Consider the following 25,781-nt stretch of genomic DNA (forward strand, 5'->3'; position numbering starts at 1 on the left):
TACACACTACTGTTCCAAGACATTCTTTGACCACTTCTAGTACTGTGTCCCTGACCTTCTCCATTCCTTTTCCAGTGACTGCAATTGACTACATTCAACTAACTGGTACCTTTCTGAGATCACTGTTTTGTACTTGTGTCTGATTTCCTTATCCTGAAGTTTCTCCACTCTTATCCTCCTACACATGGACCTGACCTCCTGCACTTTCGGCCTCACAATACCAATTTCACTGCAGATTAAATAGTGATCAGTGTCATCAAAGAATCCCCTGAATACACGTGTGTCCCTCACAGCCTTCCTGAATTCCTGATCTGTTATTATGTAGTCAATGATAGATCTGGTTCCCCTGCCTTCGCAAGTATACCGATGAATGTTCTTATGTTTAAAAAAGGAGTTTGTGGTTACTAAGCCCATACTGGCACAGAAATCCAAGAGCTGTTTCCCGTTCCTATTGGCCTCCATATCCTCTCCAAATTTACCTATAACCTTTTCATAGCCTTCTGTTCGATTTCCAATCCTGGCGTTAAAATCACCCATGAGCAGAACACTGTCCTTGTCCTTTACTCTAACAACTACACCACTGAGTGCCTCATAAAAACTATCCATCTTATCTTGATCTGTCCCTTCACAATGCGAATATACTGACACAATCCTAATTTTCTTGCTAGACACTGTCAAATCTATCCACATCAGCCGTTCGTTTACATACCTTATTGCAACTACGCTGGGTTCCATTTCTTTCCTGATGAAAAGCCCTACACCCCATTGTGCTATTCCTGCTTTGACTCCTGACAGGTACACCTTGTATTCTCCCATTTCCTCTTCTTTCTCACCCCTTACCCGAATGTCACTAACAGCTAAAACGTCCAGTCCCATCTTACTTGCAGCCTCTGCCAGCTCTACCTTCTTCCCAGAGTAGCCCCCATTGATATTAATAGCTCCCCATCTCATTACCATTTGTTTGCCAAGTCGTATCTTAGGAGTCCCTGGTTTGTCAGTTAGAGGTGGGACTCCGTCACCTCCAAAGGTCCGAGGCATTTTGCTCTGATTGTTGCCAGCATCATATTTAAAGTACCAGGGAAGCAGGTTGCTAGCCTTACTTGCCCTGAGGCCCATTGGGTTTTACCCCTAACGGTTGAGGGACTAACCGGTGGATTTGGTAGTCTTTGCCGTATGAGCACAAAGGTGACCACGACTCAGAATATGTCCGAGATGCCCAGCCTTATTCCAAAGTAACTGGTATCCCGACTGTCAGGACCACTTACTTGGCCACTCATATGTTGCCCGTGGTTCATGAACTAGGACATGACTACAGGAACCCACACCATGAACCACAGTTCTGTTACTCAACACATCAAATGTCACAGGAGTTTTGTCCAAGTTTCCTGTTTGTTGAATAATAAAGCAATGGAAAGATAATATTTTCTCTTCATACTCTTGTGGCATTTTCTGAGATATTTTGGTTTCGGTTTGTAAGCATGATCCTTCATAAACCTGTAGCACCAACAAATTCCACCCTCTAAGTCTGTCAAATTCCACTGTAGCGCTAACTTAAGGGCGTATATTTGAATCATTTTTGTATTAATTTCAATGCCATTTTGATGGTGTCCATGAATTCATTTCAATACATTATATTCTAGTTTTGGCCTGTTTACATTCAGTCTTCTGTCTGCGCATTCAGTCTTCCCCATTTTTTTTCATTTCCTCTTCACCTGCCCGCCAATCGCGAATTGTTTTTTCCATTGGTGGAGGACCGAAATGCCGCTCAGCAATTCTGTTTCCATGTTGTTCTGGATATGCTAATTACTTTCAACTTACAACCCACATCATTTTATTTTTTCCATTACAAAACTAGCCGCTAGCAAAATATTATGCTGTTACCAATAACAAAAATCACTTTCAGTTCAAGTTCACTGGCACCAAAGAATCTACTCACCAAGTGGTGGCAGAAAACACACATAAAAGGAGGATAGTTTTTCTGTTGGTGGAGTACCGAAATGCCACTTTTGGAACCAGCGGCTTCATCTTCCAGCAGAAGGGTTGAAGGAGAATGAAGAGGGGTGAAGGTAAAGGACTGGAGAGGTCTGGGAAAGGGGGTAAATTTCAGAAAAGTCACTCAGAACCGATGGGCAGGGGGGCTTACCGGACAGGATGAGAAGGACAGACTCCAGTCCTTTTTCTCTTCCTTCCCCTTCAACCATTCTGTCTGAAGAAGGAGCCACTGGCTCCAAAAGCTTGCCTCATTATAACAAAAGCTTGCCTAATTATAACATTCTTTTGTGTGTGTGTGTGAGGGGGGGGGGGGGGGGGGGGGGCATGTGCGCACTGCCACCCTTGGCAAATAGATTTTTTATCCATCCTATTACATTAATCGTCAAAAATTGGTTGTTTTCGTTTTCATACGGTATATTGTATAATTTACGAAATTCAGAACTGAATATAAATTCAGGCAGAAACGGGTTAACATGCTGAATCCATGAAGATGCATAATAAAGGAAGGGAAAATGACGATGATGACTTTATATCAATCAATAATTGGTTGGGGGAGGGGGATGGGAGATCGAGAGGGTTGTCTTATTTATATTTAAGGCCGTCATACTTGCGAAAATGCAGTATGTATGCAATTGTGACAGGAGACTAACTAAATAATAAAATGTAGTAGCTAGTCCTTCGTGCCAACACAGTGTTGGAACTACATAAAAACTAGTGATGAAACAATAGCTAGAAGGATTGTGATACAAGAGATTGAAATACATCATTAAACTAGTATGAACATTTAGTGAGACTGCCAGATTATCAGTGACCAAAGAAAATTTCTGAATGGAAACCACCGGGCAATCAAACACAGCAGGCCATCATGCTCTTGGAAAGACCATATTAGCTAAATAATGGAGCTGTGTGGTGTATGCAAGGAGATGCTATGAATAGGCAAGTTTGGGAGAAGAAATGAAATACAGCAACATTGCCCTTAATGAATTTTTGTATTAATTAATATCATACAATAACAATAATAATAATAACAATAATTTAAACATTTCTCCAGTATTCTGCTTTTTTAAGCACCCTTTCAGCTGTGCTGTCAGTGTGATGTAATAGTTTTCTGTAGCAACACAAACATCCCTGTAAGCCAGCAACTGGTTTCATGTTCACAGTATATAAATCCTAGGACCTAAGTATTGTAATTTCTCTGGAAACATTAAACAGATGTTGAAGTGTGAAATGCTGCTGAATTCACCTTTTTTTGAACTATAATAATGTGGCAACTCCGCTTGTAGCAGCGGAAGACGGGCTGTGCAGATCAAAAACCAGCAATCAGCGAAGTGCCTATCAGCCGAGGTACCACTGCACCTAGCCAGCACCCTCACTGGTCACTTCAGCTGGACGTAGTGCTTACACTGTGACACTTTCCGGATGCTACGCACGCCGCACCGTTACTCGACCACTCTCTTCGCCCACTTCAATGAGACAACATCTCCCAGCCATGCTCGTGGCAGCTTGTCTCATGCAACACCACATGGCTCGAACCGTCACCTGCTGCACCCTCCCGGAGCATGCACGGATAGCAAGATTTTGCTTCCTGTGACTGAATGTGTACAAAGCCTTATGCCAGACACCTGGTTCGTCCCTCCTGTGTCAGCACCTGGAATACTACGTGAAATGTGGTGTACTTAGTGTGGTGAAGTGCAGTGTGCACCAGAATACCCGGCCTGTTTATTACTATTTCATTTCCAGTTGTTTTGGCACCCCTTTACCGTCAAGCACATCACTGGAAAGAGTTCTCACTCCAACCGTGCTGGCGCCCTTGACTACCACGCAAGTCTGTCTCATTTTCAAACTTCCTCCCTTCCTTTCCTGTTGATTCTTGAGACCTGCACAAGGACTGCATTCCAGCAAAACCTGGCTTTGATGTACTTCTTCGCGGCATTTTTCTTATCGTGCTGTCAGATGATTCTGTAGGAGTTGTTAGCTTTCAGGAATAATATTTCCAAACCAGCTTGCATACCTCTTTCTGTGCACCTTGTTATTTATTATTGTCTTTATTAACTGGCATAAATCTATAGCTATTTATGCCCCTTATGAGCATAGAAAGGAACCTATAAAACATTTCTTAACAGGTGACCTCAACGTGACCCAAAGCACCAAGTCTCATTACCAAAAGGTGCTGGTTTTTCTTTCCTTGCACGCCCTTTTCATGTTGTTATGGTCTTCAGTCCAGAGACTGGTTTGATGCAGCTCTCCATGCTACTCTATCTTGTCTCTCACCTCACCTGCCACTAATGACCCTCTGCCCAACATGCAGGCCCTCGACCTCTACCTTAAGTGCCTTACCCCCGAGATGGCAGCACTTCTGCCAGTGTCTCCTGCCTAAACCTCAAGCACCTGCTGCCAGGTGCCGATCATCCCCACCCAATTTGTGCCACTCAGGCAAAAACAGCCGGCTCAGTTCTAACCACCCCTTGATGACCACCACGAACTACACACAGCTTGCTGGTACCACCAAAGGTTTGGTGAGATCTTCCCCAATTGCAGACCCCTGTGCTCCTGATCACCAAACCCTGGCAGCCACTGACAGTTTCGTGTACCCCTCCACAGGGCTTATTCCTATGCTATTTGTATGACACTAATTCCCCTGCACACTACCTCATCGAAACTGGCTCTGATTTATCCTTATTTTCCTGCAAACTACTCCTAAATCTCTTACACCCCCCCCCCCCCCCAATCCCTCCCCTCCTCATAACCACTGTCAACAACTCAGCCTTTCCTACATATAGGTTGCTTATGCATTAGCTCGATTTAGGCCTTCAGTGTGGACCTTCACAGTTGTGGACATTACCAGCCCCATACTGAGTGCCTAGTTCCTTGGGCATTACAGTCTACTGGCTGACATAGCAAGCTGTTATTTAGTCGACGGTACCTCCGGTAAGTCCGTCCACTGTAGCTCTTGTTCCTTCACATGTTTCGCTGCAGAACAGTTGGAGATTTCAGGCTCTTATGCTCAGCTCCTTGCAGAATTCCTCTCTCCTCATCCAGTCACACAATGCCCCCCCAGAATATTCAGCATGACATTGTACATTACACTGCCATTACTCTTGGCCACTCAGTTTTCAGCCCCCCCCCCCCCCCCCCCCCACCACCACCCTCTCTCTCTCTGAAGAGAGATTTCCCTCCAACCTTACTGGCTCTCTTGACTGCCAGGCGAGTCTGCCTAATTCTCAAACTTCCTCCTCCCTTGTTTTCATTTGGATTCGTGAAACTTGCATACAGATGCCATTCCAGTAAAACCCTGCATTGACAGCCCCCTTTTCGGCATTTGTCTTCTCGTGCTGTCAGACAATGCTGAATGAAGGACTGTAAACTATCCATAGTCCGCCCTGTTCAAAGATTGTCTCACTTGTTTAAGAGGTTGTAACACATAAAATATTATTGTTCTTGTTAGCTTTTAGGAATAATATTTCTGAACGAGCTCGAGTACCTCTTTCAGGATGTCTCATTATTTATTATTGTCTTTATTAATCAGCGTATATCTACAGACTTATATGCCCCTTAGGAGTATACAAGGGACTCAAAATCGTTGTTTTAATACTACATGCAGAAATTACAGTAGCTCCATTTGAAAATGTGAAGCTGACGCCAGTACCTGTGTAATAAATATGGCTATGAAAAGAGACTAGGTATTATTTAGAGAGGATTTTTTAAAATTCTTTTCAGAGAGAAAAGACTTACGATACCTTAAATGGTTCAAGAAACATCTTAGGTAAACAGTTTAGCTGAATCCTCCTGTATACAATGCGAGCATCTGGCAAAATTGAACATATTTTGGAACAGCAACATAAAAATCATCTTCAGAACAACAAATAACACTAAAATACTAGAAGCACGTAACTGACTGAGTGGTAATAAATGATAGCTCACTTTGGCTGTAGAAAAAGCAAATTGTGTTAACAAGTAGGAAAAATAATAATGCGTATTCAAATACAACATTAGTGATGTGCTGCTTGACGCAAACATGTCAGTTTCATATCTAGATGTAACACTGAATAGTGATATGAAATGGAATCAGCACATAAGGATGTAGTACGAAAGGTAAATGACCAACTTCTATTCGATGGGAGAATCTTAGGAAAGTGTGGTTTATCCTAATGGAAACTACATATGTAATACTAGTGTGACTTATTCTTGAGTACCGCTCGAGCATTTGTGATCCCCAATTGGTCGGATTAAAGGAAGACATTAAAGCCATTCACAAATTTACCGCTCGATTTGTGATCGTATTTTACGGACTGTAAGATGCACATTTTTCTTGAGGTGCATCTTATACTCTAAATTAATATAAAAAGTTCAGTCTTTGATTTTAAATTCCCTCCAGTCTTAAAAATGGCAATATATGCCACAGAAAACCTATCTCTATCTGCAACATTGGATTCAACTGGCAGCAGCAGTGCACCGATGTGACAAACATGAGTTGTGGACATTCACAAGCTCAATAACACTGTCTCACTCACGCCCCACGCCATCACAAACCCAGAACATGTATAGCCTATGACACGCCAACACAGTCTATGGTGACAGTAAACTTGAATTGAAAGTGATTTGTGTTATTGATAACAGTACAATATTTTTGTTAGTAGCTAGTCTCATAATAGAAAAAAATAAAAGGTATATATATGATGCAGGTTACAAACTGAGAGTAACAGTATATGCAAAAGGCCATGGAAGCAGAGTAACTGAGCAGCAATTTGGTCCCCCGCCACCAGAAAATGATTGGGAGACGTGAAAAAAATAAGGAACACTAAATGTGCAAATAGAGGACTGAATGCAAAAAGGCCGAAACTAAATAATGATGTACTGAAATGGATTCAAGGAGCCCATCAAAATGGCATTGCAATTAATACAAAAATGATTCAAATACACCATTGTAAACCAGCTCTACAGAGGAACTTCCAGACTTCAAGGGTGGAGTTGCTTGATGGTACATGCTTATGAAGCATCACGGACTTAGCTTGCGAACCATCTCAGAAAACACCACAAGAGTACGAAGAGAAAATATTATCATTCCATGGCTTTATCATTCAACATTGAAAGAAAACAAGTGAGGAACTATGCCAAATAGTGAATAAAGAATGAAACTCCTCTGACATCTGATGCCCAAAGTAACAGCGTGGAAGGTCCTAAAACTGTAACTATAAAAACAAATGGATATGAGAAAATGCACTACACTGTTGTCCTTTCATGTTGTGCTGATGGTACTAAACTTAATCCAATTTTCATTTTCAAGTGCAAAACAATGCCAAAACCTTCTGAAATACTGGCAGGCGGGTCAATCAACGTGAAGTGATCCAAAAAAAATTAAGTTGGTTTCTTGACCATTTTTAAATATTTCAGTTTTCTTACATGTGATATAAAATGGAAATTGTCGTGTGGCTAGGGCCTCCCATCAGGTAGACCATTTGCCTGGTGCAAGTCTTTCACGTTGACGCCACTTTTGTGACATGCGTGTCGATCATATGTGATTACCCTGTGTGATTACCCTATTATTGAAAAGCTCAAATAATTTTTAAAGAAATTTTACCTTGCACCATTTCTGAATGGTGGCCATTTTTACTTGTAAGTGCATGACAGTTTTTCAAATTGGAGACATTAACGTTAATTTGAATATCTCTGCAATGGGTTAAGAAACAACATTGCAATTAATGTGATTGTTTTTAGGGTAGTCTCCTCTACAACACTGTTTATTACTCAAAATACCCTAAATTCAAAACTAACCAGTGAAAATTACCTCCAAAGTTTGGTGTTGAAATCTCAGAAAATCCACTTTCTTGACCCAAAAATAAATGCCAAGGAGTGACTTATCAGAGCGCATTTTTTTCTATTGTTAGATGAATACAGTGGAGGAGGAAACTTGTAGATGCGTGCGGTCCACTGGGCCTGATCGCATAGTAGTAATAGTAGTAGTAGTGGTGGTAGTAGTAGTAGTAGTAGTAGTAGTAGTAGTAGTAGATGTAGCCCTGTATAAAGCAAGAACATTGACAAATGGTTCCTTAATTTTTTACAAATTTTTGAAATTTGAAAATGTTTATTTTTTGTAATGTTTGGGGTTAGTTATGTCTGGTGGGACTGATTATAAAAATTTGATTTTTGCACATTTTGTACGCCTATATGATACCAAAGTACTATAAAAATTTCAGCATTGATATTTGACTGCGAACGAAGATATGAATTTTTGAAAATGAGGAAATAATTTACATTACACTGCAATTGGTCTTATGGTTGTTGCCTGATTCGTGAGTAATATTGCCAAGATGTAATCAATTGTTATTGAAGTTAGGGTACTGAGTTATATGCAGAAACTCGAAAAATTACTGAACTAAGAATCTGTACCATCTTGACAAATTTGAAACAAATATTTTCAATTACCGTACTTTCGAGATGTGGTGCTTCCTAATGCTAGTAGCGACTGTTAAGAACACATTTCTTCAGATAGCTTTAGTGATATAGAATAAGACCTCACAGTTGCTGTGGTACATTCAAACAGCTTCCTTAATATGTTTTTCAGGGGTATCCAAACATTGTTACTAGTAGATTTTTTAATGATTTTCTTGGGTCAGCAGGCTGGTAAAAATGAACAAAAACGTCATTGTTTTCCAAACTTATTCTTTCAACCTGTGTAAGCCACCAATGTCCATCACACACACATGCCAGTATGTCATTCAATGTTGAAGAAACAGATGTAATTTTGCTGACACAATGATCCTTGTAAATTTTGGTTTCTGATGTTACATTACATCGAACTCAGTTTTCTGCAATGCCAAGGAATTTGTGGAGTAGTTTCGATACTTTTATTGCTATACAGTTTTCACATCTGGTTTGGAGTGTTGTTTTGATATTAAGAACTACCTCTTCTTTCTTGATGAAAAAATAGATCATGTCTTTAATATTATCCTTGCAAAACACATACATGTCCCCTATTGTAAGATTTTGGTCTGTGGTCTTTCTTTGTAGGTTGGCTTTACTCATTCAGATTTTGTCGCACCTCCTACTCCATCACATGTATTTTTACCATGGCAAGGAGCAGAAAAGTGCCATTTGACCTCCAACCTGTAATCTACTTTGTGGTTGCAAAGATTTGTAAAATTCTTTGTTGTTCTTGTACTGACCTCTGCTTCCATCTGAGAATCCTGAGCAATTTTTCTTTTATGTAATTTGTTACATACCTTTCAAACACATGGACAACAAAAGTGTTGTGCTCCAAGTAGTCACTTAGAATGCAAATTGAAGAACTACAAACTATGCCTTTCTCATTCGTGAAGTACAGAACAAATGGATGCACTGCTGTATGGTCATTGACTCTGCGGTACCCTTATATTTCATCCTTGTGTTTCATCCTTTTTTGTTCTCAAAAACTTACTTTGGGTTTTAGAAACACAATAGTGACTTTTTGAGATTTTCTGAGTTATCAATTAAAGATTCAAAGTAACCTTCCTGATATTTAACCACTATTATCATTTCAGCCCTGTTGTTTGTGACCCACTCTTTGAAGGTAATATTGTCGGGCATTTCCTCCTCAAATTAATTAAAGAATTCAATGGCATTTATCATACAAACTCATCATGCAGTCACAATTGTTAGTGTCAAAGATCATTAAATGAAGTAATTCTCTGAAGCTAAAACCATTTGAGTTTTGCATTCACAATCGTCAGTTTGATATTTTGATGATATAAACATACAAATACAGAGGGTGTTCCTGAGGAGCCAGCCACACAACACCACTTAGGACAAAGATCACAAAACTCCAACCTTCCAATTTTGTGTTCAGGATGGCCATCTTTGAGAGGTACATAAAGTTCATTTAAATTTGACAGAAATAGTCATTCTGCATTATTACTTTAACTCCATTTATAACAACTCTTTTGCTACCTGAGCACATTCTACCATTTTCATCGTCTTCAAAACTGCTGGATCTTTTCTGTTGTTTCTTCACTTACACCTACTCCTCTCTTCTTTCATAAAACTGGTAGAATGCCTTGCTCTTTCACTAATTTTCAGGTTAGTCTAACCAAACAATCAGAAACTATGAACTTGTGAACTATTTTTTTCTCTTGACAAACTTAAAATTTTAACTTTTTCCCCTCTATGTGTCACAGAACATTTACTTTTTAATTTCTCAATTAAGTTCACAATATTCAGTGTCAGATGATTCTGCAGGTAGGTTTTATTCTGTCTTAGGAATACTGTTGGCATCTGCATTATTAAAGCAAGATTCTCTGTGTTATTAAATCAAGATTCTAAGTCTTTTCAAATTTTGTCTGAAATACACTGTAACTTGCTTTTCTTTTTTCGCTACTCAATTTACTTATTTTCAAAGCAGGTGATACCTGCAGATTACAACAAGCAAAATCCAATTTGCTAATAGCTTCCTCATTAGGAATATAAATGTCATTAACAAGGTTATATGATTCTGGTCCTGGATTCATGATAAATATTTTTGAGTAACAATTTGGGCACATGGAATTTCCAGAAATCACATTAATTTTCAGCCACGAAGCTGTTTTACTTGCACTTAACAAGAAGAAATGTTCCAGTTTTATTTCGTTGATACATTTAATACCTGCCTTTTTATGAACTTTGAGTGCATCAGAGTATTTTTTTCTCATAATACTCACAAATTGTTGATTTAGAAGAACCTATTTGGAATATAAACAAAGTTTGTCTACCTTCATTAAAGTCATTAACATTTTTTTTATGGCACACATCACTTCCTATATGTCCTACAGAGCACTGTTAATCCATTTTATTGCATTCCAGTTATTCTTTCAAATTTTTTTAATATTAATTTTAAAATTATTTTAGTTAATTAAAAATTACACTCATGATAAAAGCACATAAAATATTCTACACTCTTAATGAAGTGTATACATTCACTTTAACAGAATTTTCTGAACAGACTGACTGCAAAAATGCCACACCCAGCAGGACAGCAAATGTAGTGAGGGTACCACATGTACAGACTTGTCACTGACTACTGGGCTCCTGTGCAGACTTGTAAATCTGTCCATTGAGCTCCAGTACACAGTTGTCTCGAGCTCCAAATTCATGCAGAAAACTGTAGCTTTTTCAACAACTGACAAATTGCACATGTTTATTATTTTACTTTTATCATTTTGAACCTGTAATAATGTGCTACATAATTGAAAATAAAACTGTTTTAGGTGAGAATTTTGCAAAGGACACTTATAATATCAGCCCCACTCAAGAACAGTTAAAGATCTTACACGGAAATAAAAGAGGCTGGCACTTAACAAGATTGTATAAGAAATAGAGATTGGCGTTTCAAGAAGAAAGGGATTCGATACATTGCTGGGAGGGGGGGGGGGGGGGGGGGAAACAAACAACAGGTATTTTCCATCAATGCCTTTTTCACCATCTAAGATGAGCTGCTGCTCCTTCCTGACATCTTACTACTGCCTGGCACCCAGCTGCAGTATGTGACTGCTGAGAGCCTCCCTCTCCAACCCAGTAGGAAACGGTGTCCTAACAGTTTTGCAGCCTAACAAATGCCGTGCCAACTACTAATTGGCTACTTTTTACTGGCGTTGCCAGTAGCAGAGAAAACTGGCACTAATTGGAAGACATTCATTTGCCTCCTAGTCCCACCTATATGGCTCTGTGTATCACCTCTACTTTCCTATAAGTGAGAACACAAGTTAGGGTGCCAGAAATGTGGCAAGGATGCAGTGCCACCCTCCCTTCAGTACTCCTCTCCCAACAGAAGTCTAATTGCTGAAGCTCTGAGTCCTCCCATTCCAGAAAGTAGCCACTTGAAAGATAAAATTAGCATTGCCAAACAGTACAAAATGGTGTGCATTTCATGTACAGTTTAAACAATTATCATTACATGAAGCTAACTCATTCATTCTTTGTCCTGTCTTTTGAAAATGTTGAGATTTTAAAATTTAAAAATATTTCTTAGAATTTGCAAAAAATGTTCAAAAAATTATGATTCAATACTCTAACAGTAATAAATACATATGTAGATTCTATAGATTTAATAATTAATCTTTGTCTCCTCTTCTTATCTACTGACCGTTTGAAAATGACTGGCTAGTTAAATCTGCTCATGGCAGTATGAAACTTTCATGTCACTGTGTCATATAAAACAAGAACTAAAAAGACATTGATTCTATGATTAAGCTATGGAGAAAAACTTATCATATAATTTAAGGGACATTTTTGGAATGCAATAGTTATTTTCTAAACAATCTGTTGCCTAAATTGTTACAATGGAAATAAGTGGGTATAAAATGTCCAGTATTTATGTGCTAAATATGTGACTGAACAAATTTCCTGGCAGATTAAAACTGTGTGCCAGATCGAGACTGAACTTGGGTCACGAGTTTGAGTCTCACTCCAGCACACAGTTTTAATCTGTCTCGGAGTTTCATATCAGTGCACAGTACACAGCAGAGCAAAAAACTCATACATGATAACTGACATTGGATACACATACAATTGATCAAACGAAATAATTTGCCACAAAATAGAACATCGAGGTATAATTGTACGTTATGTGGAACAAACATCTGGAGAAAATACTATAGTTCAATTCCTTTATCTTGGCGGTTCGCACATGCCCGCCCACCGCGAGAGATTGCTGCGTTGCCTGTTGCACGCGCCAAGAGAAGCAGCGCCATAGTATAGTTCGCAAACTTTAGGGGGGAGTGCGCAGTTTATGAAGTAAAGCCACCACGGCCGCATTAACCCTTTCGCTGCTACATTGACGTGCTCCCCGCATTCCGCGTTGTGCGCGATTTTGTCATCACTGCGCTGCTCGCCTGTGCAGACACACGATGTTTCGACTGCTTTGACACACTTTCTCATTCGATTTCAGAATAACTACGAGGGCGGTTCAGAAAGTAACCTCCGATTGGTCACAGTGCGGGTTGTGGGGGGAGTAGCGACGCCATCTGTGCGTTCACGCACTCAACAGGTCAGTCGGCATCAAGCCGTGGTCGAGTGAACGTCGTACCTGCGCTAGTTTAGTTTTTGTGGCAGTTTGAAATGTGTGCTGCAATAGAAAACCCCGCCAAATGTGAAGTGCGTGCTGTCATAAGGTTTTTTACAGCCAAAGGATATTCTGCAGCAGCTATTCATCGTGAGCTTTGTGCCGTGTACGGACCAAGAGTTATGAGTGAAGGAGTTGTCCGTGAATGGGTACGTTTATTTAAAAGTGGACGAGAAAACGTTCATGATGAAGAGAGGAGTGGTAGACCATCATTGGTGACTGACGAACTCGTTCAGACAGTTGATGCAAAAGTTCGTGAAAATCGACGTTTCTCAATGTCGGAGTTGTCTACTGGTTTTCCACAGATTTCTAAGACTCTCTTGTACGAGATAGTGACAGCAAGATTGGGTTACCGTAAGTTCTGTGCACGATGGGTGCCCAAAATTCTTACCGACCACCACAAAACTCAAAGAATGGCTTCTGCATTAGACTTTCTGTCGCGTTATGAGGACGAAGGAGAACCATTGTTAAACAGAATCGTGACCGGTGACGAAACCTGGATTAAGTACGTGAACCCTGAGACAAAAGAACAATCAAAGATGTGGGCACATTCAAATTCGCCTACCAAACCAAGAAAAGCCTCGCAAGATTTTTCTGCCAGAAAACTGATGGCAACGGTGTTTTGGGATGCCAAAGGGGTGTTGTTGGTTGAATTCATGGAACGTGGTACGACCATTAATCAAGACGTGTACTGTGAAAGAATAAAAAAGTTACGACGGGCTATACAGAACAAACGCCGTGGTATGCTGACTTCCGGTATCGTTTTTTTGCACGATAACGCCCGTCCTCACTCTGCTCGCAGAACAACGGCCCTTCTTGAGCCCTTCAAGTGGGACGTTATCAACCATCCACCTTACAGCCGAGACCTGGCGCCAAGTGATTATCACCTCTTCATGCATTTGAAGAAATGGCTTGGGTCACAGCGGTTTGATGACGACGAAGAGCTCAAAGATGCGGTCACAGGCTGGCTCCAGGCACAAACGGGTGATTTTTATGCAGAAGGAATTTCAAAGCTTGTGAAGAGATACGATAAGTGCCTCAATCGCTATGGAGACTATGTAGAAAAATAGTGCAAAGATGTAGTTGTAAGATGTATATATTAAAATATTTTTATTTAACTTGTTGTATTTTTTTTAAATCAACCGCAGGTTACTTTCTGAATGGCCCTCGTATTTGGCCCAAAAATTTGATTTTTACACATCTTCTTGACTGATAACTTCCCCCCATAAATGACAATTTTGTTTCTATGTTCAATGCAGTTATTGTGCAGCATTAGATGCAGTAAACCACTGCACGAAATTTTGAAGAGTTTGCAGAGGTAAAAGTCCATAGCGTATACTTTCCGTATGGTCCGATTTTAGTTGCCACTAGAAATGTCAAAAAATTACATTCAAACGAATAAAATTCATGAAGTAAGACACTCCGATATTTTTTTTAAATAAAGAAAATATTAAGCACTGAACAAGGTTTGAACTCAGAACCTTTCACTTAGCAGCCAAACACTTTAACCATTACGCTAACGCAGCTCATCATTCGAGGGAACTCCCGGATGACTTTAAAACATCACGCAAAATACTGACAAACACTATTGGTATGACTTTGAATTACTCACGTTTTGTCGAAATACAATAGGAAATAAACAATTACCGCTGTTGTTTATTGCGAAAAAGCGGATAGTGAGAATGATACAAACACCTTTCCTTGCTATCGCCTGAATTAGGAGGCTTATTGTTTGTTTCGTTTAATTAATTAATAGAATATGAAGCAATTGGTATAAAGAATGCTTTTTCCAAACTTTCTATAAAAGAAAGTCTGCTATCAAGACATTGCTTTTGTTCAATTACTTCATTTATGACTAAACGTTTCTAAAACTGAAAACACTCGTCCGTGCTCTGCACTGCAGTCAAGCTCTGGCAACATCGTTCTCTGTTCATTGGGTGACTGTGTTTTGTGTTATCAGATGCGCAGAACGAACCTAAACTCAGCCGCCATCGTAAATGATGCGCACTTTAACATGATTGGTTAAAAGACAAGTTGTAATTTGTTAGTGTGGTACGTACAGAAAATCCAGAAAATGATTTCTGCACAAAATAATTAGATTTCTATGAGCACCATACTCAATTTGTACCTACTGGTATGGAAGAGATATGTCTAATACAAATATAATCAAAATAAGAACTATGCGGTAATATTACCTGTGTGTATGAATGAGTTCTGCAAAGGCTTGCTAATATCATCAGGGTGTTTTTTACGCATAGGGTCCACAATGCAGCGTGGGAACATGCCAATTTGGAAAGTCCGCTGGTTTTGTCCTTTCCACCAATACAGCTCTGCACTGAAACATATACGTTGTACTTCCCGAATAATACAGCACTGTTAAGATAATTTAACAATAAACACATTCTCTCTCTCTCTTTCTTTCTTTCTTTTTCCTTACCAAATACCATGGGTAACACAATGTTGGAAGTTATACGACAAGAAATTATAAACCAGAAGAAACCACCTATTACAGTCCGGACACAAACATCACCCATCCCATCAAAGGCAGGGCTATCTGTGAAACGAATCATGTGATGTACAGGCTAAGCTGCAACCACTGTGCTGCAATTCTATGTGGGCATGAGAACCAACAAGCTGTCTGTCTGCATGAATGGTCACTGACCAACTGTGGCCAAGAAACAACTGGACCACCCTTCTGCCAAGCACGCAGCGCAACATGACATTCTTCATTCCAATGACTGCTTCACAGCCTGTGCCGTATGGATCCTTCCCACCAAGACCAGCTATTCTCAATTGTGCAGTACTTCTTTCATTCCCATAACCCTCCTGGCCTCAACCTTCATTAGTCATTATCCTCACTCATCTACCCTCTATCCTGTTACCATACCAGCACTACACAGCCCTCAATTCCACCAATGCACCCAGTATTTTTACTTCTCTCCTTATCTGCTTCCCCCACCCTCCATTTAACCCCCTGACTGTACCTAGGTGCCCTACCCTCTCTCCACCTCATCCCTGCACGCTCCCCAGCAGCACATCACCGTCCCCCGCCCCTACCTTGCTATCCCATCCCCCTCCCCAACCACCTCCTCCTTACCCCCACCCACTTGCCTCTCCCATCACGCACTGCTGCTGCTGCTGCTGCTGCTGCTGCTAATAGTATAGCTTCAGCTGCCAGAGACTGTGGTCATGTGTGTGTGTGTGTGTGTGTGTGTGTGTGTGTGTGTGTGTGTGTGTGTGTTTCTTTCATCCATTATTGACACAGGCCTTGTTGGCTGAAAGCTTATTTTGTGACAGTATTTTTGTTGTGCTTATCTGCGACTCAGCATATCCGCTATATGGTGAATAGCAACTGTTCTTTTCATAATATTGTTACATTCCATTCTGGATTTTCCACTGTTTGACACTGTTTAAAGAAGTGTTTAACTACAACTATTGCAACACAGAAGTGTGTGGATGTGTGTCTTCATGTGTGTTTATTTTATAGAAGTAAAGCTTAATGTATACTCTTTTGAACTATTACATGTGACAACAGCATCCATCACTCCAACTCACAATTTTGTACCTTGTTTGCATTCTAGAATATCAGTTATCACAGCATTGTTGCTAGCTTGAGGTAGTGTTTTACTGGGTAGAGTGGTTCCCCTGATTTTATCATCTCCGCATTTATCTTGCCAGTTTATATCAGGTGCTGATCAATAGTTTATATCAGGTGCTGATCAATATCAGCAAGTGGAGGGAAACTGTTAAAGAAAATATGAAAGTATGTGTCAAGAGCAAGTATGTTATGGCCAGAGTAATGTGGAACAAAGAAATTCCATTAAATTTTAGATTACACATCAAATCAACAAATTTCAAGTTTGCTTTTTTTAACTAAACCTATGTTGTTGTTGTCTTCAGTCCTGAGACTGGTTTGATGCAGCTCTCCATGCTACTCTATCCTGTGCAAGCTTCTTCATCTCCCAGTACTTACTGCGACCTACATCCTTCTGAATCTGCTTAGTGTATTCATCTCTTGGTCTCCCTCTACGATTTTTACACTCCACGCTGCCCTCCAATGCTAAATTTGTGATCCCCTCATGCCGCAGAACATGTCCTACCAACCGGTCCCTTCTTCTTGTCAAGTTGAGCCACAAACTCCTCTTCTCCCCAATTCTATTCAATACCTCTTCATTAGTTATGTGATCTACCCATCTAATCTTCAGCATTCTTCTGTAGCACCACATTTCCAAAGCTTCCATTCTCTTCTTGTCCAAACTATTTATTGTCCATGTTTCACTTCCATACATGGGTACACTCCATACAAATACTTTCAGAAACGACTTCCTTACACTTAAATCTATACTCGATGTTAACAAATTTCTCTTCTTCAGAAATGCTTTCCTTGCCATTGCCAGTCTACATTTTATATCCTCTTTACTTCAACCATAATCAGTTATTTTGCTCCCTAAATAGCAAAACTCCTTTACTACTTTAAGTGTCTCATTTCCTAATCTAATTCCCTCAGCATCACCCGACTTAATTAGACTACATTCCATTATTCTCGTTTTGCTTTTGTTGATTTTCATCTTATATCCTCCTTTCAAGACACTGTCCATTCCGTTCAATTGCTCTTCCAAGTCCTCTGATGTCTCTGACAGAATTACAATGTCATCGGCGAACCTCAACATTTTTATTTCTTCTCCATGGATTTTAATACCTACTCCGAATTTTTCTTTTGTTTCCTTTACTGCTTGCTCAATATACAGATTGAATAGCATCAGGGACAGGCTACAACCCTGTCTCACTCCCTTCCCAACCGCTGCTTCCCTTTCATGCCCCTCGACTGTTATAAATGACATCTGGTTTCTGTACAAATTGTAAATAGCCTTTCACTCCCTGTATTTTACCCCTGCCATCTTTAGAATTTGAAAGAGAGCATTTCAGTCAACATTGTCAAAAGCTTTCTCTGAGTCTACAAATGCTAGAAACGTAGGTTTGCCTTTCCTTAATCTAGCTTCTAAGATAAGTCATAGGGTCAGTATTGCCTCACGTGTTCCAACATTTCTGCGGAATCCAAACTGATCTTCCCCGAGGTCGGCTTCTACCAGCTTTTCCATTCGTCTGTAAAGAATTCGCGTTAGTATTTTGCAGCAGTGACTTATTAAACTGATAGTTCGGTAATTTTCACATCTGTCAACACCTGCTTTCTTTGTGATTGGAATTATTTTATTCTTCTTGAAGTCTGAGGGTATTTCGCCTGTCTCATACATCTTGCTCACTAGATGGTAGAGTTTTGTCAGGACTGGCTCTCCCAAGGCCGTCAGTAGTTCCAATGGAATTTTGTCTACTCCTGGAGCCTTGTTTCGACTAAGGTCTTTCAGTGCTCTGTCAAACTCTTCACGCAGTATCGTGTCTCCCATTTCATCTTCATCTACATCCTCTTCCATTTCCATAATATTGTACTCAGGTACATCGCCCTTGTATAGACCCTCTATATACACCTTCCACCTTTCTGCTTTCCCTTCTTTGCTTAGAACTGGGTTTTCATCTGAGCTCTTGATATTCATACAAGTGGCTCTCTTTTCTCCAAGGGTTTCTTCAATTTTCCTGTAGGCAGTATCTATATTAGCCCTAGTGAGATAAGCCTCTACATCCTTACATTTGTCCTCCAGCCATCCCTGCTTAGCCATTTTGCACTTCCTGTCCATCTCATTTTTGAGACGTTTGTATTCCTTTTTGCCTTTTCATTTACTGTGTTTTTATGCTTTCTCCTTTCATCAATTAAATTCAATATTTCTTCTGTTACCCAAGAATTTCTACTAGCCCTTGTCTTTTTACCTACTTGATCCTCTGCCGCCTTCACTACTTCATCCCTCAGCGCTACCCATTCTTCTTCTACTGTATTTCTTTCCCCCATTCCTGTCAATTGTTCCCTTATGCTCTCCCTGAAACTCTGTACAACCTCTGGTTTAGTCAGTTATCTAGGTCCCATCTCCTTAAATTCCCACCTTTTTGCAGTTTCTTCAGTTTTAATCTATAGTTCATAACCAATAGATTGTGAACAGAGTCCACATCTGCCCTTGGAAATGTCTTACAATTTAAAACCTGGTTCCTAAATCTCTGTCTTACCATTATATAGTTTAACTGATACCTTCTAGTATCTCCAGGATTCTTCCAGGTATACAACCTTCTTTCATGATTCTTGAACCAAGTGTTAGCTATGATTAAGTTATGCTCTGTGCAAAATTCTACCAGGCGGCTTCCTCTATCATTTCTCTCCCCCAATCCATATTCACCCACTATGTTTCCTTCTCTCCCTTTTCCTACTCTTGAATTCCAGTCACCCATGACTATTAAATTTTCATCTCCCTTCACTACCCGAATAATTTTGTTTATCTCATCATACATTTCTTCAATTTTTCATCATCTGCAGAGCCAGTTGGCATATAAACTTGTACTACTGTAGTAGGTGTGGGCTTCGTGTCTATCTGGGGCACAATAATGTGTTCACTATGCTGTTTGTAGTAGCTTACCAGCACTCCTATTTTTTTATTCAATATTAAACCTACTCCTGCATTACCCCTATTTGATTTTGTATTTATAACCCTGTATTCACCTGACCAAAAGTCTTGTTCCTCCTGCCAGCGAACTTCGCTAATTCCCACTATATCTAACTTTAACCTACCCATTTCCCTTTTTACATTTTCTAACCTACCTGCCTGATTAAGTGATGTGACATTCCACGCTCCGATCCGTAGAACGCCAGTTTTCCTTTTCCTGATAACGACATCCTCCTGAGTAGTCCCCGCCCGGAGATCCGAATGGGGGACTATTTTACCTCCGAAATATTTTATCCAAGAGGACGCCATCATCATTTAACCATACAGTAAATCTGCATGCCCTCGGGAAAAATTATGGTTGTAGTTTCCCCTTGCTTTCAGCTGTTCGCAGTACCAGCACAGCAAGGCTGTTTTGGTTAGTGTTACAAGGCCAGATCAGTCAATCATCCAGACTATTGCGCCTGCAACTACTGAAAAGGCTGCTGCCCCTCTTCAGGAACCACACGTTTGTCTGGCCTCTCAACAGATACCCCTCCGTTGTGGTTGCACCTACGGTACGGCCATCTGTATCGGTGAGGTACGCAAGCCTCCCCGCCAACGTCAAGGTCCATGGTTCATGGGGGTAGGAACTAAACCTAAGGAATACAATAACAACAACTTACATTGGAACAGCCGCACAAAAAATGTTGCGAGGAAGGTGACCCAAAGACAGCAATTTATTTGAATATTGCCCAGGACAGGCCTGTTCAGTTGGTGGTTAGGTGAGTATCAGCATTTCACCTGGCCCGCTGCATGAGACATGAGCACTCGAAGTAAAAAGGGGCAGACACTCATCACTATGTAGTGCATGGGAAGTGAAATCTGTGCAGTGTCTTCTGAGGAATGACCATGTTTTAGGTTTGCCGTAGCCTTAGAGGCTACAGCTTGAACACTGGAGGGAGGGGGGCAGGGGGGGGGGGGCAAAGTCGAATTTTGAACAAAACTATAATGTACTAGACCAAATTGAGATTAGCTTCCAGGATTTCAGAACTACAGCACGAAAAAGTTACACAATAAGGTTCATAACAAAATTAGTGTCATTTGTCATGTGTTATGTGAGAGTGGGACAGTAGACAAATAGCCAGAAAGTCATGTAATTCTTCCAAACCTTTGAGTGTTAATTGCTGAGTAAACATACAGACATACTTCAGATGTACACAAAAAGATCAAAATGAAAATAAAATGGTGTAAATTAACAATGAAATTTTAAAACCACGGATGAGTCTTCGTATTTAAGGAATGTGAAGATTACAGATAGTGTGTAATAAGAATAATACATAGAAAAGTAAAATCAGCCTGCAAAGTGTACAGTAAATTATAGTATTTTCAAAATAAAATGTACAATGTGTGCAAAATGGAAACCTTGCAATGAGTGCACATCACCACTTTTAATTTAGAGTAGCGACTATTAATGTGAGTACCATACAAAAGCATAGGATCGTCCAGCTAGTGGTGGGAATTACTATGAGAGACAGAAGACCAGAGAAATGTAGCAGGCAACAGACTGGTGTGGAATCCATAATTTATGGCTGTAATGAAGACTTGGGACATGCAGTCAAGTTAAGAGCGGTAGGTGAGACAAAGAGGACGTCGCTGCACTCAAAGAGATAAGCGAACGGCGTACCATACTATACCATACCATGCCATACCATAGTATAGTATAATGTAATGGCACATAGAACAGCAGACAATGTAAGAAAACACACAAGGACAGTGCACCTTAAGACTGAAAGACATGATAAAATCTGGAGCAGGCCTTTATCCAACAGTGGATCCCAAGTGCTGGATGACAATGCAGCTGAACATGTTTCTGTTTTATTGGATGTACCATACCATGTTTTAAAGACATTCCCACCTTCAATATTGTATAACTACGGCTTGTAACAGTACTACCCTTCATCCGATAGGATTTGTCTCTCATTAAGAACAAATTCTTGCTTTACTCACTTCTAGTTAGGTTATTTTCAATTATTATTATTATTAGTTTAAAGACTACTGTCTACAAATTCTGTTCAGTTTCACAACATTTGTCAACAATTCTTCATCACTTACACAATTACAGTACAGATGGTAATGACTACAAGGTTAACTTTAATGCTATCATAAATGAAAGTACAGTTACAAGAGCATGGTCGTCAACAAAAACTGATGCCTCACACAAAAATCACACTTACTGAGCACACACAAAAGTACAGATGGAGCCGAGTTGCCTGCCTCAACAGAGAGGGAGCTACTTTTACACAGACAGAATTTTGTAATAAATTCCAAAATTCCATGAAGGTAAGGTCTAGAATCTACAAGGGTAATCTCAAAAGTAAGGTCTCCTTTTTTTTCTTTTTTTTTTTTTTTTGTAAGTACATAGACCTGTTTATTTCTACAATGGTTTACATCAGTTTATAGCTTGAACATTTAGCTATTTTTCTACATAATCACCATTTCTGTCGATGCATTTTTGTAGACGCTGTGGCATTTTTTGTATGCCCATGTCATACCAGCTCACTGAGATGCTGTTCATCATGAATTTCAGTCTCACCAGCTACAAACTCTCTTACAAACATTTCTAACATCCATGCACGACTCACCATACACTTCCGTCAATTGGCGATGGATTTCAATCGGCACAGTGCCCTTTGCATTCAAAAACTGAATAACTGCGTGCAATTCGCACTTGGCGGTAACATCCAATGGCAGCTCCAGTCTCAACAGCTGGCAAGGCATGACTGAGCACCTCAGCACGGCGCGCACTTGTTTACACACAGTGCGTGAAGCGTTCTTCGTAACAGTGTGACCAACTGCCACACAAACAGAGTTCTGTACTTATAAAAAAAACAGGAGACCTTACTTTTGGGATTACCCTCGCACCAGATAATACAAATTTTAAATGCTACATAATTGCAGTTGTGATGATTGAGCCGGTCACCTAACAACTACATCCATTACATCTCTAATTGCAGTTGTGATGATTGAGCCAGTCACCTAACAACTACATCCATTACATCTGGTCAGACAACTCGCAGTACGTGAGCAGCACTGCTCTCCTTCTTCACAAAATGGCAACCAGCTGGTTTCGAGTCAAGTAATGCTTTCTGGTCCCGCAACCAGTCAGTAGTCCTACGGATGACAGCAGTAGTGCATCCTTGCACTCTGGTTCCACTATCAAGCCCTCAAAGTTTCTATGATATTCAAAGAAATGTAATTATTGAGAGAGAATGTGACCTTCATATTCCATGTAATGGACATCCCAACCTTCAATCTTCAACCCAGGACTACGATACAGCTTCATTTGAACAACACATACAATTTCACTGTGCTTTTGTTTCCTCAGCTTCACAGGTAACGTCCAACAAGTGACATAGGATTCAGTACAGGCCACAGAAGCATTTTAATCATTTCTCTGATTGGCTGACCTTCCACACAAATCTAATAGTGTGCACTATATCAAGCTGTTTATTGCTTACATGTCAGTGTTTGGTGATACAATGTGCACACTCCTTATCCTGGGCATCTGAAAGTGCGTATGCATGCCAGCTGTAATGCTTCTTCAGCTTGGGTTACTATCTGGTGCAATGAGCCTGAGCACTGTTATATTTAAACAAACAGTATCCATTGTCACTTCAGCCTCCCAATTGCTGATCAGGAATAATAGCAATAAACATATATGATTCTCTTTGCTATGTTGTAGGCAAATGTCACAAAAGGCAGTATTGTACCCCAGACTCTCAATTTAATATCAGTGGACATCAAGAGCATATCTGCCAACAGTTTATTAAATTGTCCTGAGAGACCATTTGTCTACATACGTTAGAAAGGTGTCATCCTGTGCACAGTCTTACACTGTGAAATTACCGCAGATAAGTCTCAAATGAAACACTTTTCTAATATTGTCAATTGTTACATGTGTTGCTAAGTACTTCAAAATTATATCTTGTACAAGAAACATGGAGATTTCCAGAGCTCCAGCAATCTGTACAGCTTTGATAATGGGCAAATAGTGAGGTCACACAACTATTCATTTCTTCCTATTTATCAACTTGGGAAACCTGCCTTTGAGGTAAGTTTCAATCCAACTAAATGGAACAGTTGCACAGGAAATGGTACCAGATGTTCTTGGAGTAACTGAGGTACATGCTCCCATTATTGGATCCTCTCTACAATGACTTTAATAATGTCTAACAGACTGACAGACCTGATCAATTATACCTGCCTCTTCTAAGTCTCTCAATGGTATTTACAAATCAAGAACAGTTGTCAACATAAGTAATTTAGAAGTAGATACCATAGGTATAGTGAAGAAACTTGAGTCACTTAATTAAGAATAGATGAAAGCAAGGGGAAACTACGGTCGTAATTTTTCCCGAGGGCATGCAGCTTCACTGTATGGTTAAATCATGATGGTGTCCTCTTGGGTAAAATATTCTGGAAGTCCCCCATTCGGATCTCCGGGTGGGGACTACTCAGGAGGACATTGTTACCAGGAGAGAAAAAAAAAAAAAAATTGGCGTTCTACGGATCACAGTGTGGAATGTCATATCCCTTAATTGGGCAGGTAGGTTAACAAAATTTAAAAATGGAAATGGATAGGTTACAATTACATGTAGTGGGAATTAGTGAAGTTCGGTGGCAGGAGGAACAAGACTGTTTGTCAGGTGAATACATGATTATAAACACAAAGTAAATAACTTTAACGCAGGAGTAGGTTTAATAATGAATAAAAAAACAGGAATGAGGATAAGCTACTATGAACAGCATAGTGAACACATTATTGTAGCCAAGACAGATATGAAGCCCACGCCTACCAGAGTAGTACAAGTTTATATGCCGCCTAGCTCTGCAGGTGATGAAAAGATTGAAGAAATGTATGATGTGATAAAAGAAATGGAGATTAAAATTTAATAAACCTGGGAGACTGGAATTCGATAGTGGAAAAAGGAAGAAAGGAAAAGTAGTAGGTAAATCTGGACTAGGGGTAAGGAATGAAAGAGGAAACTGGCTGGTAGCATTATGCAAAGAGCATAACTTGGTTTAAGAGTCATGAAAGAAGGCTGTATACAAAGAAGAGGCCTGGAGACACTGGAAGGTTTCAGATGGATTATAAAGGGTGAGTCACTAACTATTGCCATTTAGAATAACTCCGAAAGTGTGACAGTAGCTAAAACGTTTGTGGGACAAACGTTGCTTGGGACAATGGGGGGCCATAATATGAAGTTGGTTTTTTGTTGCTAGGTAGAGTCGCGTAAGGGATATGAAGGTCACCTTTGTTTTTTTTTTAAATGGGGTGCTACAGTTTGGTACTTATTTTCCGATAGTGGCTATCAAGACAAATCCAATGATATGTAACAGTAAAGTCTTTGAAGGTCAGTAAAGGTCAAAACATGGCACGAACGTCCATTTACAGAATGTGTTCGAAGTGATGACCATTGGTACCAAAGCAGTGCTGCAATCTTCTCAACACGGTTTGAGTGGCATTCCTTATCACTTCGGCACTTATCGAAGCACATGCTCTGAAAATTCTCTCTCATATATTTTGCAAATAGTAAATATTCGCCAAATATGGCATATCCATCTAATGTGCCATTGACATGTAAACACCATTCAACGGTTTCGCAATACAACACTAATAAGAATGTTAAGACTAGTATCATTGAATCAACCAAATGTGAATGGTATATTCTTTCGAAGAACAAGTCGATATGCTTCTCATTTATGGAGAATGCCAACAAAACTAAGAGAGAGCTAGAGACTTATACACTAAAAGATATCCTCAACGTACTCACTATACATGTCGTACATTTAAATATGTGTATGATAAATTGAGAACAACTGGATCTTTAACGAATCGGAAACATATACAGCAAAGGAAAGTTACTAATGAGGAAACAGAAATTGGTGTTATTGCCACTGTGGTTCGAGATCCTTGTGTTAGTTCGCATCAAATCGCAAGGGAATCTGGCATGAGCCAGAGTAGTTTGTTCATGTTCGCATCGCCACAAATATCATCCTTACCATATCAGTCTCCACCAAGAATTAACTGGTACGGATTGTATGCATCGCACTGAAATCTGCCAATGGGCACACCGTCAGATTCCGGGGGTTTGCCACGTGTATTAATTTGTATTTATTTACTGACAGGGCTACGTCCA

The 25,781-nt window shown here is 39.9% G+C and overlaps 1 protein-coding gene across 3 annotated transcripts in view; it reads right to left on the reverse strand.

The window, feature by feature from the left end:
• Positions 1–25,781, reverse strand: part of LOC126473599 (activated Cdc42 kinase Ack) — a 516,119-nt gene that overhangs the window by 220,700 nt on the left and 269,638 nt on the right. For all 3 annotated transcript variants that reach the window (XM_050100753.1, XM_050100752.1, XM_050100754.1), the window contains one exon: positions 15,256–15,395. In XM_050100753.1, coding sequence (XP_049956710.1) covers positions 15,256–15,395 — 140 coding nt within the window. The remainder of the gene's footprint in view (positions 1–15,255; positions 15,396–25,781) is intronic.

Source organism: Schistocerca serialis, chromosome 4, assembly GCF_023864345.2.
Source record: "Schistocerca serialis cubense isolate TAMUIC-IGC-003099 chromosome 4, iqSchSeri2.2, whole genome shotgun sequence".
NCBI lineage: Eukaryota > Metazoa > Arthropoda > Insecta > Orthoptera > Acrididae > Schistocerca > Schistocerca serialis.